General features: G+C 46.9%; 4 protein-coding genes across 4 annotated transcripts; 1 reads left to right on the top strand and 3 right to left on the bottom strand.

Annotated features, from left to right (window-relative positions):
- Positions 1 to 301: 301 nt before the first annotated feature.
- N7484_001884 (uncharacterized protein) lies at positions 302 to 616 on the bottom strand (the record flags this gene model as incomplete). The annotated part of the gene is made up of 1 exon (XM_057112304.1): positions 302 to 616. The coding sequence occupies one exon, from the start codon at positions 614 to 616 to the stop codon at positions 302 to 304; it is 315 nt and encodes a 104-aa protein (XP_056977041.1).
- Positions 617 to 4,242: 3,626 nt separating this feature from the next.
- Positions 4,243 to 5,124, bottom strand: N7484_001883 (uncharacterized protein; the record flags this gene model as incomplete). Its single annotated transcript, XM_057112303.1, has 1 exon — positions 4,243 to 5,124. The coding sequence occupies one exon, from the start codon at positions 5,122 to 5,124 to the stop codon at positions 4,243 to 4,245; it is 882 nt and encodes a 293-aa protein (XP_056977040.1).
- Positions 5,125 to 10,185: 5,061 nt separating this feature from the next.
- N7484_001882 (uncharacterized protein) lies at positions 10,186 to 10,833 on the bottom strand (the record flags this gene model as incomplete). The annotated part of the gene is made up of 2 exons (XM_057112302.1): positions 10,186 to 10,443; positions 10,501 to 10,833. 2 exons carry the CDS (start codon positions 10,831 to 10,833, stop codon positions 10,186 to 10,188), a joined length of 591 nt encoding a protein of 196 aa, XP_056977039.1.
- Positions 10,834 to 13,955: 3,122 nt separating this feature from the next.
- On the top strand, positions 13,956 to 15,412 carry N7484_001881 (uncharacterized protein; the record flags this gene model as incomplete). The annotated part of the gene is made up of 2 exons (XM_057112301.1): positions 13,956 to 15,002; positions 15,053 to 15,412. The coding sequence occupies 2 exons, from the start codon at positions 13,956 to 13,958 to the stop codon at positions 15,410 to 15,412; spliced, it is 1,407 nt and encodes a 468-aa protein (XP_056977038.1).
- Positions 15,413 to 15,702: the final 290 nt, after the last annotated feature.

Below are 15,702 nucleotides of genomic sequence, written 5' to 3'. Positions count from 1 at the left end.
CCCATCCTGCCTATGTGTGTACTCTGACGGGTAGAGATGGTCATTCGCAGCGCCAGGAAGCTTGAAGCTTGAAGTGGTCGACAGCTAGTTTGAACTCGCTCTATATTCTTCCAAATTGGATCAAATTCCATCCGTTGGCACCGGACAGCCAGTTCCCGCGCAGAGTTAAGAAGGGCTGTTGGCGGCGGTGCGAGGGAGACTTTGCGTTCAAAGTGACCTGCCTTCGCCTTTTCATGATCGTACTGTACTGCCCCAGAGTGTATACCAGTCGGTTCACTAACGACCACATGTCCTAGACGGATCATTCCATATTCGCTTTTTTTGTCGGTACGCCGCCCCCAATCCCCACCAGCAGGCCATATTTCAGGTTAGGGAAAGTCATCCTCATTTGAGTGATGACGGTGGCTGCGGAGCAGTTTCCCGCCCGAGCAAGTCCAGCGATGACAACGTCATGGCTGTTGATGCTACCGAGGTTGTAAACGCTCGTGTCCCCGCTTGGTTGCGGAAGAGGTTGGTGCTCTTCGTCTAGCATCTCCATTGTTGCAATCTGCTCCACCTCCAATGGACATATCCATCCGACCCGGTAGGAATCTCGGTCTAAACGTTTTAGCGACATTTTAGGTTACTCAGTCGGCATATCTCATCAATGGAGAATTCAGGGGAAGGCTCGTGGTCGTAGACCTTTGATAGACGGCGACTATATTGTGGTAGTTGTAGAGTGAAATACGATCCTGGGTAAGTGAGGACCAACAAAAAGAAAACGCACATGAGAGGGATGCGGGTGCAAAAAGCCTCGCAGTCATCACCATCCGGACCGAAGAGGTGCAACAGCTCAGCGCCAGCGTAGTACTTGCTAGGAAAACTTCAGCCAATCCGACGTGAACACGAGTCATCCTCATGTATAAACCTGCATCTTACTCCAAATTAGAAGAAGAGAACGAGATAGATTGGGGCCGAAAGCCAGGAAAATGATGATATGAGATACTGTACATGATAGATCGATGTTTATGTGCTGATGCTATTCAATAGTGAATAATTCATGGATGGGTACTTCATCAATCAGTCAACAAGTTGAGGGCGATTGTCGATTTATCTTCGAAACCAATCGTACCCTATAGTTTCTGTATTATACTTAATAGGTTTACACAAATAGTGAGTGCAGATACATCTCTCAAGGATCTACACAGCCCAATTCCCCCGGCATTGCAATCACGTGCATCATCCAATACCTCCGCCCATTTGACCAAAAGGTCGGTTACAATATATGATTCTGCCGTTTCTCCTGCCCTATGTTTGTTGTGCGTGCCTGTAGCGTTGGTGTGGAGTTAATAAGACCACAACTGTGGTATAAAATACCTATCAAACCCTTGGACGGTCGAAGCTTTAGTGGTATAGTTGTCCCGGCACCCAACCTTTGAATTGGAGAAAAGTTTCTGTGTTGCATACACTAATGATGGCAAAAAGAAACAAAATCCAGATGACATGTTTCTCTTCTATATGGAATTCTAGTTACCATAGTTTTGGGCTCACCTGAAATCCATACACAGTGTGCGCGATGCCAATCAGCCTCCAGCTCATGTTCCTAATGAGCGATATCATTTGACTTGAATACAAGACATCCCCGGGCACATGCTAGAAGTAAAGTATGTAGAGGGTCTTTTCGGTATATTGATTCATACTGGACAATATGGAAGTGTCTATGTTTAGAGGAAAAGGAAGGTAAGCGATATAACAATCAATTGTTGCTTTTCAAGGTCTTAGATAAAAGTATCTGAGTGGTTTGGAATATAAAAGAATGAACAAAAGTTCTGAGGCGAACATATTAATCCATAGGTACATCTTTATTAAATCCAAAGTTCTCGTCGAGGTCGTCATATCAATTATTAGTAAAGCCTGGCGTTCCAGCATCTCAGGTTAGAAGGCCATAGAGATTATTCCAGCTCAGGTGTTCTGATATGTCCCGGTAAATCCTTCCCTCCAAGCCCTGATCCTACATTTCTACCATATAACTCGACCGGCATTGGCGCCGGTCTCATTGCCATATTATCATCTAGTTCCTGTGCTTGTACGGTATCGTGAAAGCTGCCTTCCTCTTGACGCCGTTGCTGTCTACAGCTGCGCCATGAAAACAGTACGATACCAAGCAGAAAAAGTGCCCCAACGATTGACCCAACCGCAATGCCTGCTTTTGCTCCACCAGAAAGCGTATGCGACGAAGACGCGGAAGTTGTAGCCGATGAAACAGTGGACAACGATGAGGATGTAGACGTTGAGGATGTAGACGTTGAGGATATAGACGTTGAGGTAGTGTATAGGCTCTGGTCGCTAGCTTGGTACATTATCGTGATCGGTTGTCCCCACATCTGAATCTTTCCCGAGGCGGTTGTACTGCTGGTATAATCGGTCTTCCCAAACCCTCCGGCTCTCGCGGCTACAAAGGTCTTCCCGGTGTGGGTGCTGATACAGCCTTGCATGCCTCCTGAGGTCAAAAAATAGTAGCCGCTGCGAACGTGAGCTGTCAGTCTTTTAATCAACATGGCCTGGATACGGAAGAACGTCTGACCTGAGGCAACAGCTCGCTAAGGTATTCGACTCCACAGTCGTAGCCGGGGTGTTTGTTGTGTATCCTTGTGGGCACGCCCCCGGGCTGAATACTAGGGCCCCTGTGCCGCGTCCAGCATGATTGAATCCGGGTGGAAAACATGAAGCGTCCATACTGGACTCGAAGGCATTTTGGAGAAGAAGACCACTTTTCACGCCATTGTAAGTGGCAGCCTCAAACGTCCAGCTTGATGAGCAGTCTGCTGGAGGGGTGAAGATGGTAGTGAGTGGTATTGTTGATGTCATTTTGGGTCGAGGTGTTCAGCAAGCAGTCCTCGCTGCCTTGCTTCCTTGGCGCAGTTGGGGCATGGACGAAGGAGGCTCTCAGGGTTTGAATCATGTTCATCGTACTGGGCACATGGCTCGTTTATCTATTCCCCTTTTGGTGGCTGACATTGTGATGGACATGCAGTGAGTTGAAACGAGGTGTCTGATTGGTTAGAATAGAGAGCCTTACATTAGTGTAAATAAGAGGTCCCGCTCTGTTGCTGTGCGCTTTGTTTCTTTTTTATTTCCTCAATCAAGTATCTTCAGTTGGTAGCACTCATCTCTTCAGAAATACCCTGAGTGTTAGAGATGCATACGTGATCGGCCATTAGTAAGAGATACATCAGTGCTTCAAATTGAGATGAATAATCCACTCAAGTGCCGGTCTTAAGGATGGCCCCTGATAGAAAGGGGCCGTGATTGCGGGGCACCTACCAAAGCTTTATTAAGGGCCCGAGCGAGCCATGCAAGTCACTGTCAATCACCACTTCCCGTTGCCAGCTGGAATACCTCGATGTCCTAGTATACACCTTCAGCCCCATTTATCCCCCCTGCCTGTCTGCAACAGAATCACATTGGCTTCTCATGCCCACTAGGATCTTTTGAGCTCAAATTATGTTTAGCGCGCACCATACAGCCTACCAGTGTGTTTGTACTTGCTGGTTCTTTAAGTATTTTTTGCACACTATCGAGTTCCCATGTGGAGAAGCAATTGCTAAAAGGCTTAAGAATTTTACTTTTATATCAACTCGTGGTAATATGTGCCTTAACGTGATCAATTCTGTGCCCCTTCAGATCGTAGGTGAACTGCTCGGGTCAACGACGAATGAAAAGGATAAGACGTTCTCGTGCGGGGCTTGGGGAAATAAGGGATATTTTTAGGCCACATAAGCAAACATTGAACTGCGTCTGTCGGTGTAGACTGCCTATTAATGATTACTGCATGGTAGTCGAAACTCTTGCTCAATCCCTGCTTATATTGCTTGAGAATCACCGCAGAAACACCTAATAATCTGTATGGCAGTACTTCATGGCCCTTTGAATAATTTCGCATATTGGCCCCCTCAACATCAGTGCTGATTCCCAGCGTAAAGATAGCCCTGAGAATCACTTCAAGCTGTTTCTTCTCGCGGTGAGACAAGCGACTAATACTGGAGAGGTGATCAAAATAGTCCTTCTATTACGCACAACACGAAACGAGCTGATTTGAAAGATACTGTCGCAAGTCTGACAGTTGAATGAACCAACAGGTCATGCAATATTTACACCCTTGGGTTGAATAAGAAGTATCATCATCTGGCTGGTAGTGACTTCCATATGATAAGAGCTGGTAAGGAGACCGACATGTATCACCATTTCACTGCAGTAATTTCTTCAAACAGTTTCTTTCCGAACAGGAAGAGTAGCTGGTGCACCCTGTGCCTCTTCGGAAAGCTGTAGTGAGCCTACCTTCAAGCTCGTTTCGCCCATTAAGCGATTCTTCTCACCAATAGCGTCCCAATCTTTATTCTTACAGTTAACCTCAGCCAACTTCAGCCACTTCTCCCATTCTGCCGTTTTCGGAGCCGCGCCACTGATCGTGACCCATTCTATTGCTTGGGTGGCCTGGATTGCAAACCATAGTGTTCGGGTAAAGCTCGGTGATGAGCCGCCTTCAGTATTTGTTTGCGCATTTCTCATGTGCTCTGGCGTCACATCTTGGCAGTCGTACCGTGACAGGTCCCAAAGGGCCCTTTCTGGAAATAAGGACGCGACCCAATAAAATGCATTAAGGATAATGTATAGGATCGCGATCACGGCTTGCATAGTCCAGTTGCAGTTCCCCAGAAGGAGGACCGAAAGGATGACGAGCAAAGTACCAATGCCGACCAACACCCTAAACCACTGATCACTGACCAAGTAGTCGCATTCCTCGGGACCAATATATAGCTCTCGGGCAATTTCTTCACTGCACTGGACAATGATGAAAGCTCCGTCGCGTGTGCGAATTGCAATGTCCCCTTTGGGCACTGGTACGTCCGTTGGGCGAGAAGCTAGTTGTGGGCTCCAGTGGGAAGCGAATCCAACCAGAGTGGAAGCAGCAGACATCCCGATTAACGCAAGGACTGCCGCTCCGTCTTTGATCATAATTGCCCATATAAGCGCAGCGAGTGTCAGAAATGAAGATGAGACTGTCAAGATATTGATGGGCGAAAATTTGTTTGATGGAACCAAAGGCCGACGTGACGAACCTTTGGTCTTGCTTCGAGCTGACATCTTGTCAATTTTCGGAATATTCCTGAAATAAAAAAAAACCTACCTGACCACTTGATATCATAAACCTTGATTTGATATTTCTTCATTGAGTTAATCGGATGTATAATGTTGGCGAAATAGTTGAGTTCCTGTACAAGGTTTCCCGAGGACACCCCACTCACGATAGCCGGGGGGCTCGGGAGTCGTAATGCACGGTCCGATCTCAAAAAAGCCTGGGGCGCAGGTAGAATGCGAGGAAGGAAACACAGCTTTGACGAGCTCAGCGGCTGTATGTGGCGGGCCATCAGCGACTCTCCGAGAATGGCGATAAGACTGACAGCATCCAGTCGCCAGCCAGGGGAATCATTGCGACCGACTGGAAACCACCCCATTTCTTTGGAGAGAAATGCCTTGGGTAGGCGCGCGGAGAGGTGGATTTTGATCAGGAACTGGGTGAATTTTGGGAGAAAAGACGATGTCGTCTGAAAAAAAGCAAAGAAAAACAACCCCGCAAAGCTTGAAAGTGTCCGAAAACCGATTGCACTATACAACGATGTGTACCTAGCTTCAGGGCCGCTACGAAGTCAGCCCCCACAGCAGGTGGTATCATGGTTTCTTATCTGGGGGTAATCTTGGGTGAGGAACGTACAATGGGGACCTTAAGTATTTCCCCAAGAGCGGCTCCGATCGGGTCACCCCAACAACCAACTTTTGGGAAGACATATACAACTCAGTATTAGAAGGGATCGCTTTAAAAGAATATTATCTTAATCCATGACCATAGGAAAGTATTTTGAGAAAATAATTCGAAGATCCATGTAGTTTTAGTGCAGATAGAACGGTTTGAAAGTAAGTTTATGGGTACATGTGGAGGACCCGCCGAGGCATTCACTGAGCTTTTAACCTCTTCAACATTATCTACATGTTGCTGAAACAAGGGCTTCTTAATTGGACCCAGAGCTTACTTATAGAGGAAGATATAATATCATTTAATAATACCTTAAGGGGTATGTATAATATTATTTGATAGTACCTTCAGGGGTATGTAGCGGAATCATGTTGAGTAATACTATACGTAAAAATTGATGTGATAGTCTAAAGAAATGAAAATTGTCCTTGGTCCCAAAATTGCGGTGTACTTCGACCAGGTAGCTATATCGTGTTGGCTTCACCACGTCCGATAGGTTTTCTTACGCAGCGTCTATTCTAGAAGAAAAGACGCCTCTGCATTCGTAAAACTTAGAATAATTTCAAATTGATCTGCGTTTCTCTCTTGGAAACCGAAGAATGAAGTCAACCATCTGATGTCACCCATCTCTTGATACAGTATAGGTTGAATGAGCAGCTACATCACATCAAAAGCTAGGACTTGCAATAAACAATCGCAACTACAGTCCAAAGCGACATAAATCCTCAACAGCTCAAACCGCTTTATCCTCTCCTTGGTTGTCACTTGGCTCCTCGTCCGCATCATATTCGACCACCATGACCCTTCGTCCCTGGTACCATGCAGGCGCGACAAGCTGGGACGATTCTGGAACCATAATGTCGAACGGAAGTCCCTCAATTGAAGGTGAGTCATTCAATTCCGGACTCAAAAGCGCAGAGAAACATTCCGTCACAGAGTTGGCGTTGTCAGTGGGGAAGTCTCAATCGCGTCGGCGAGCATTTTGTCGATCCATACGATAATTTTGGCCTTATCGAGACGCCAGTCGAAGATCACAGATGAGAAAAGCCGCCGCTCCGAGTCCAAGAACCAGAATTGATATCTAGTGCTATCCGTGGTAATTCCGAAAGAGATAGCATGAATCTTGTTGAGAGATCATGTGATGCTCTCTGGTTGCCTAGATCAGTGCTTGTCTCTTGCTTCTTCTTGTTGTCCTTTCTTCTCTTCTCTCCATATCACAATACAATGGCTCCTTGTTCGCTCCGTTCTTTCTGCTCACCATTACTGGTGTGCCTCAAGTCTCCTCTGATCCTTCCCAGCGCAAAGCGCTGATAAATCTTTGTAGGTTTGGTCCGACAGTCCTGCACAGCTGCGAGGTATGTAGTCATCTGATGGTCAGCAGAGGAGAACTCGACACTCTTCTCAGCCTCGATAGCAATCATCGCCGAAGGAAGGATACTCAACCACGTTAAGTCGATGACGTCGCCGAGCACCTAATCGAGATCATACAACAAGGTGTGTAGCAGTCTACTCCATGGACTCGCCCGTCAGCGTGAGCCAAGCCGGGGTGGCACCAGAATATACGCCCCTCATTAAATAGTCACGGCAGCAATTTTTGGGGGAGGGGGGGGGGGGGGGGGGGAAAGGACTCGCAAAAAGATTCGAAACACTCAAAACGACCTCTCTTCATGACGTGTGTCTCGACTGTCACGAGGAAGACCACTCATGCCGAACTCGGAAAGGGAAGGTTATTAAGAAGGTGCTTCTAACAAGCTCCATAAAGGAGGCCCCCACAAATTCCGCCAACCGAAAGCCTATCGCCCAATTACTATCATAAACACCCATAAAGTGGTTCCCGAAGCGAGCATCGATCTTCGGATCTCATGGACAGTCGAAGGGCATCGAATTTTACCAGACACACATCTCGGCGGCAGAAAGGGCATCTCCATCGACACGCCATCCAACTGATCCTTGATCGTGTGCACCGGGTATGGGGAACCAAGAAGAAGGTAGGTATACTTCTGCTTGACGTTTTGGGAGCATACGACAACGTCTCTCATGGAAGGCTCCTCCATGGTATCAAGAAGTTCCGCCTTAGCCAGTCCCAGCCATGAATACGGTCTTTCCTGCAGGTCCCCAGTATTAGGATCAAATTACCGAAACCCTCTGCGACAACTTTTCAACAGAGACAGGCATTCCACAAGGATCGCCTATCTCCCCCATTCTCTTCCTCCTCTTCAACACTCCTCTGGAAAAGGGTGGTTTCATCAGGAAAGGAGATGAAGCAAAGTCTGAAGGATATGGCTGGGTGGATGGCGCGGACATCGTGGTAGTTTCAGAGTCGTACGCGCGGCATACAGAGTTTCTCAAAGAAGCGCCAAAGAGAGCAGAGTTATAGGCAAGGAGACACGCTGCGAAGCTCGTACCTGACACATTGGAGGGCGTACACTTCACAAACCCCCGAGAAGAGCCCCTCGAGCAACCAATTGAGCTACCTCTCGCGCCGACAAGCATCTACGATATCATTATACCAGATCCAGAAACAGATCATTATTAGTCCAAGTTCAAACCAAGTCATTAAACCATCACCACACGCCAAACACCTCGGGATCTGGGTCAGAAAGGAGCTCAACTTCACACATCGTTGAATACTCATCGAGAAGGGCAACGCCAGCCTCGAAGCGCTTCAAGCTCTCACAGGACCTACGTATCATTCCCTTGGGAAGGGTTCGACTCGACAAGAATTATCCACGACGAGATATCGTGGCAGCGATAACTTCGGTTAAGGATGAGAGACTTGGATATCTAACACGGCTTTGAGAGTGGTGTCAGCAGCAGTGGAAACCTTTTATGTGAATCCCGAATCTAGACGAGGTTCAGCATAGCTGCATAGGTAATGATGGATGTATTACGGCCTCAATCAAGGGTACTACGGTCTTGATAATGCTGAACTAGTCAGCTTTATCTCTTCGTTAGTGCCAGGCCGAGCCTGCCTTCAATATGATCTTCTGCCTACTGATTGATGCCCGGGTAACTGATGTCGGGGTCCCCTGGAAGTAACATTTCTCGTACGCAAGTCACAAAATTGTCGAAATATATGGTAATTTGTCAGCAAGGTTAGGCAGCACCAGTAACGAATATTTGGAAATACCGGACTGTTACAAACAGTGACCCTTCTCCTATCATGCAGTTCGTCTCCCGTATCTTATGTTGCTACTGTACACATGCTTTTTCAACTCTGTAGCCTAACTCTCTAGACCCTTGGCATTAGCCGAGGCCAAATGATTGGCCATTTAATCACGCACAGTCGACGCCTTTTTGGTCCCTGCAGGTCTAGCGTGGATAGCTCGCGGGCCAAAAGGGCAGGTAACCTTAATACCGGCTGTACGGCTGGTCACGTCGTGATATTTACTAAAAGAAGGGCGACTGGGATCCATCTTGATCATAAACATCAGAAGGATCGAAAAAGTGGTATTTCAAGAGTCGTTCTGTAAAATGACAAGTATCCAGGGCGATGTTGAGAGCGCAAAAAAGCCGCCAGAGCAAATACATTTAATTGCGAAATGTGTTCCCACCGTAATTGATTGTCGAATTACACTATCTATTTCATGAACCTCTCAGATCATTATAATACTGAAATTACATGACCGATCTTGCCGCGAATCAAGCGGGGGTATGATAGCAGTCACTAAAACAATGTTTGTCTTTGAGTCTTGATCTTACATATACAGGCTGTGCATCGACCGGACTTTAGACCCCTTTTTTCAGTGGCTTGGGAAACAAATGCTCCGTCAGTAAGAGAAATACCCATCACCAAAACACGAGGCAATCCAAGATTTCCGTAGGGGCTTTGAACCTGCTATGAAGAATCAAAGAGAATTGCAATTCTTTGGACTTGACTACTCTTTCAGAGGCTCGAACCTTTATCCCTTGGTCGTTTTTGAAGTGTCAAATATATAATAGCAAACATAATAGGCGTACGAGTACGAGTAGTAGTGGTAGTGATAGTAGTGACTACCGAAATACGCCCTTTTCCTCCATCTTCTTTACTCCACCGCCGTTGGCTTTGTCGCTCGTCGCTTCACAATAATGTAAGGAAATACTTGCGGAGGTCATACCCTTGGCTTTGCGCACCTTTCTTGTATTATTGCTTGGAAACATTTTAAATTGTCAGACTGAACGCGCAGCAATCGGATGAGTACAAGAATGATTCTCTTTATATATCCTTTCCCAACATATACAGGCTGACCCATGATCGCCTCGTGATTCCCCTAAGCCCCATAAACATCTTCTGAATTTCCACGGATGGTCCAAGTTGATTGGTATTCCTTTTTTAAAATCCCTGCCTAGCGTGTTGTTGACGCCTAGGTCCATAAAGCTACCCTAACCACTCCACCCAGAAATGCCTGGAGATATCAAGGATGGATTGGGAAGATACAGCGAGCGTTGGTAACACCGCCATCAACTCCGCCATTGTCACCACATCTCGCATCGCCGCTGAGGTTTTCATCGATACTCGCGTACTTTACGTAGATGTGTGCCCGGTTCTTCGAACGAGCACAGGCCCAGATACCGTTGGGCAGTAGTCGGGATGAAAAAACCCATGGTAGCCATGAGTTGAAGCCCTGGTATTTATCGTTACAATTGAAATTGTGTCTTTGAGGCGATTGACCCTAAATCAATTAGTACTCTTTAGTGTTAACTCTAGGTCATCAGAACTCAAAACTTACAGCTCCGTAGAGGTAAACACCGTTCTCGCCGCTGTAATGGAAGATGACCGAAAAAAATGAGCCATCAAAACAGCCAATTGGATCGCAGCCAGTGGAGCGTTTGTAGAGTGCGTGGTACGCATCAACATCGGTGATGTTGTATGGGTCTTGATGGATGTCCGGAGACCGAGCGACAAGTTCCTTGATCTGGTTCACACTGAGCGGCTCATCTTCACTTGACAGGAATGACGAAATGCTAGCATCTGCGTTGCTTTGGAGGTCAACCTCAGTTGGCAAAGCTTGGGCGATGCCACTAAGCAAAGCAGACACAACCGTGAAAATGGAAAGACGCATTTTATGGTCAAAGGGGTGGAAGCTTGTTTTCTATCTGACAAGTGTTTGACTTGGGAGAATAGCAAATGAATTCCCTCGGTATTCTAGCAATGAGCCGGAAGGACAAGCCTTTTTATATCTCGAAAAAGCGGCAGTCGACATGAACCTCGCATGCCGTTCATTTGATCTCGTATCGACAAAAACATTAAATGCAAGGTTTCAGGGCCAGACGGCGGTCATCCAGACCAACCGTAGCTCATTTTCGAAATAAATGAAGCGCTATGCCTAACTGTACGGCAAGAGGTCGAGTTGACTCCGTTCGTACAGGTAGTCTGAGCGCCACCATCTGACTCTCATCCCATCAATACCGCACAGCTGACCGCATACAGCTGTTGTATCCTGGTGGCTTGAAAATCCACTCCAAGAGAAATTGAACACTGCTCAGCAGATACTATTCGCACGAACACTGGATCCTTCATAAGCACCAATAGCGTGATGTTATTAAATTGAACCCCGCCGTATTGCCGTGGATAGATTTGAAGGATGCGACTATCTTGAAATGAGCTCGATTGAATATCTTCTTTCTGTCTAGTAGCTGCAACCTGAATCACACCCAAGTATATTGCCACCGCTGCTAAAGCTCGAAGCGGGTTGCCCTCTATGAGAACATGGCGCTCTAAGTATTTGGGGGCTCCAACAAGATGCATGCACTCTTTGGCCCTCTCAATTACAAACCTCGATTCTCGAGGCTGCACCTTGTAGTGATCCCCGCACTAGGCTCCCGCTGAGGACTGCCAAATATTGCTTACAATGTGGAAATTTATATATTTACAAGCCTTTCTCCATTTTGAGGCGGGGAGAAGAGATGCACGGGGACGCCCAACAGGGTAAAGTCTTGCTCATATATTGAAGTACCGTTACTTTAGTACAGAGAAGATACACGACCTATGGGTTTCGAGTATTGCTTCCATGCCTTCGGTTTTCTTGGATGCTGATTGTGGTGATTAATCGTACAATTCTGGGCCATTCACATTCTAGGTCTCCCTGGACCCCCAGTTCAGCGGCTAGTAGGGGTAGTTTAGTCCATTTTCCGCGAAGGACTTATCCATTAAAATCGGTGAATGTGACTGTAGTATTGGAAGGATTGCCATATCATTATCATTATTGGTAGACCAGACGTCCAAAAGATCATTCCTTGGCAGAATATGGTGTAATATATTTGCTAGACCCTGGTCTAGCGTAGCCCGTACGCCAGCCAAACCGAACTGGACATATGCGATGCTTCGCCTAACTCTGTCAGGGAACCCACGGGCTTTAGTACTTATAGAACAACCTATGGGAGCCTTGAACGTACTATAATGCTCGCTATGGAGATCTAACTTTCGGTGGCGGGTATGTTCGTGTAAGGCGGCGCCCCCGCCTACACAGAAATGCAATTAGGGCTAGTGTTTATGAGGTACTAGGCTTGATCTAAGATGGTTCAACAATAAGGCCCCCCCCGCCCTGATGCTCTTCTGCTTGTATCTCAGTTCTGTGCTCTAATATTTTCGTCGTGCCCTTACTTGTGAGAGGCTATGGTTCTATGAATCTATGCGCTATGTAGAATCTTTCTAGGAGCGAGTGCACTAGTAATATAGATTGTTGGCTATACCTTTCGCGTTGGGGGCCAGCAGGTCAAAAGTACAATTACGGGCTGCCATAAGATTTCAACAGTCCCGCTTAACGGATCCTTGAGGGGTCACGATTAGAGCTAGATTAAAGTGGAAGACTTTTGATCCGCTAGGCCTGCTAGGGTGTTTCCAAAGTAAAAGACCTCCGATGTGTTCGCAATGGCTCGGAAATTACAACAATGCCTGAGATAGGTTAGCTTATGACATATCTGGCGTATTCCCTGAGCCACTTGAACTGCGTTGCTAACTTTACCACCATTGTACCTGCTTCCCAGCGTTGTACCTTCCGTGGCACCTTCAGCCTCGGACACCCACACTATCCCATTGTTTCTCGAGCTCCAACGCAGATATCTACTTATGCATTAGGGAGAACAACAATAGTCATAAGATGTAATTAAACTTACAGTCCCGTGCATTCATTATCCTCTCTCGCTTCTATAAGCCCTTTAATTAACATTGTAGGTGCAAGATTTTCACATGCAACGGAAATCCAAATCAATCAATCTTCCAGAAAAAAAAACAACGTACTAGTCTCCTCCTCTGTCACGTGCGTTTGCAAATACACCAACGGGCCCCTGGTTTTGCGGCAAAATTTTTCAGCTTGCCAGACCTGGGTGCAAAGATGATTTGGTGCTAAGGTACTGTCAGGCACCTTAGATCCCTTGTGCCTCAAGTGTTTGGTGTTGGGATCTACTTTTGAGGTTGTGCCCTCAGGCCGTCCTTGGCTCTTCGCCTTTCGTCCAAAGTATCTTCGTTCACTCTTCCTAGGCCTTACGCTACTACTCGTACTGGCCTTATCATCCCTGTTCTACCCTCATTGGCCTCGAGTCTCTGATCATTGGGCACTAGTACAAGGATCATTAAGCGCACTGCTCAGGTAATGTATGCCCATATCAATTCTTTGTGATCAATAAATCGATGCTACAATCGTAGTCATAGAGATATGTAGAGAGAAAATAATAGAGAAATAAAGCAATGGCAACGTAGTGGCGCGGTTAAGAAAGGCGGAAAGATCCATCTAGGAGGGAGGGTCAAGGACCCTGCATCGTGGGAAGGGCACTAGGCCCGATAAGGGAAGGTGTCCTCGGCGGTTCCAAACACTGGTTTCTAGACCGCACTCCAGCACCCCACTTCAACACCGCTTCATACGTATCGAGTACCGACTACTGTAACTGTCGTTATCAATTTTAAGCTCAGGGTCGGAATGTCGTGTCTGTATTGAAATGCAGTACGCCGGCGAAAAGCATACCAGCCTTGAGGACAGTTTGTGCGGCCCGAGCCTTTCGGCCTTTCAGAATTACCCACTTCTGTTACCAGTTGGGGCGGTATCAATACTAGCTCCCCCAAACTGTCATTGTGCGCACTACCCGTGATTTTGCCAATGATAGGTGGCAAGCGAAAGATCGAGCAAGGGGGATTTTTTTTTTCTCTCTTTTTTGCACATTCCCATCGGACCGCTCTACAGGTCTCACGATGTTAGCCTTTCCCACATCGTGGCTTCTTCGAAGGCATGGAATTTATCTATCAATCTTTCTGTTCATTTTGTTCGTGTTCGGTCTCAGCCACTTTGTCAACAGATCGCGACATGCTTTCTCTCTAGACGTGTCGTCATACTTTCTCGATGAACAGCAACGCTATTATTCATGGACGACTAGGCCCTTTTTCCCGCCGCTTGAGAATTCGGGAGGCGGCAACCTGACAGCGCCTGAATTATGCGCAGGTTTTCCCACTCACCTTTTAGATCGCATCCAAGTCATTCTTAAAACAGGTACTAGCGAGCCTGAGAAGAACAAAGCTCATCTTGCCTCCGTTACCTCTTGCATAACCAACCTCATCATTTTTTCCGATTACGAAGAGATCGTTAGTCAGCATCATTTCATTGATGTTCTAGAAGATCTCCCGCCGACCTATGCCATTAAAAATCCAGACTTTGCGGCTTACGATGCGCAAAAGTTGGCCCATTCACAGAATGGTTCCGTTAGGTATTCGCAGGAAGGTTGGCGACTCGACCGGTTCAAGTTTTTGCCCATGGTTGAGAAGGCGTATGAGATGCGCCCGAACGCCGATTGGTACGTCTTTATCGAAGCCGATACTTATTACTTCTGGGACACATTGTTCCGCATGCTCGATAAGCTCGACCCATCTATGATGCATTACATGGGTTCACCGGTTCCGGGAGCCAGAGGTCGATATTTCGCGTATGGCGGCGCAGGTTTTGTGCTGTCGAGTGGCGTAATGAAGCGCTTGAACGAAGGCTCCACCAGTGAATCTCGCCTTAGTGTTCAGTTCCAAGACATGGCAAAGAAGGACTGCTGTGGCGATGCAGTGCTTGCTTATGCAATAAAGGATAAAATCGACGTGAAACTAGAAGGGCTTTATCCTACATTTTCAGGTGACGAGCTCGGGGCCCTTAAAGTGAACAAAGAGAGGTGGTGTATACCACTACTTGCACTTCATAGAATGTCGCCAGAGGAGCTAATGGCGCTGTGGAAATGGGAGCGAACGCGACCATACAATGAGGTATCTAGTATGCCCCTGCCAACGACGTCTCCACTACTAACTCCTGTTAGGAACCTTTTCTCCACTCCAGCCTCCTTGCATATACTCATTCCCATCTACGCGATGGATCTACCCGAAGCTTCTGGGACAACTACTCGGACCTTCCTCAACCAAAACGCTCCCATTCTCATGATTCCGTTGCAGCGTGCAGTGCTGCCTGTGTGGCGGACCCAGATTGCTTGCAGTTCTCCTATACATCCAAAACGTGCCGGTTCGGGAACTGGATACAGATGGGGAAGCCGACGCCTGAAAGCGAGGATTTCATATCCGGTTGGGATATCATAAAGATGTCAGACCTAGGGTTCAGGATAGACATGGAGTTCAGTGACTCATGCACGCAGGCGTCTTGGCTTCAGCCAACCGTTCATTAATGGGCATGCAACGAGTAATGTACATGAAGATAATATGTAATTTTATTGACAATCTGCATCATTTTGATGGCGACAAAGATAGGTACTTAAGTAAGCTTGCACATGATATATTCGGCAACGTCTCGTAGAAGACATGCTCGTGAAGGTTCGGCCGATACCAGATGACTCGAAATCAACCAGGAACTACTCTAATGAATACAGCTACATGAATGTTATGTCCTGAGGATTACTAGTAAGCTAGGTCTCCTAACGAAGATCCGCCTCTGCCTAGTCGTCTTCTATTTTGTGCT

This window comes from Penicillium longicatenatum (genome assembly GCF_028827895.1).
Source record: "Penicillium longicatenatum strain IBT 33135 chromosome Unknown contig_1_segment0_segment0, whole genome shotgun sequence".
In the NCBI taxonomy this organism is placed as follows: Eukaryota; Fungi; Ascomycota; class Eurotiomycetes; order Eurotiales; family Aspergillaceae; genus Penicillium; species Penicillium longicatenatum.
The sequence above is the reverse complement of the archived record's forward strand: the minus strand, read 5'-3'. Positions and strand labels throughout refer to the sequence as shown.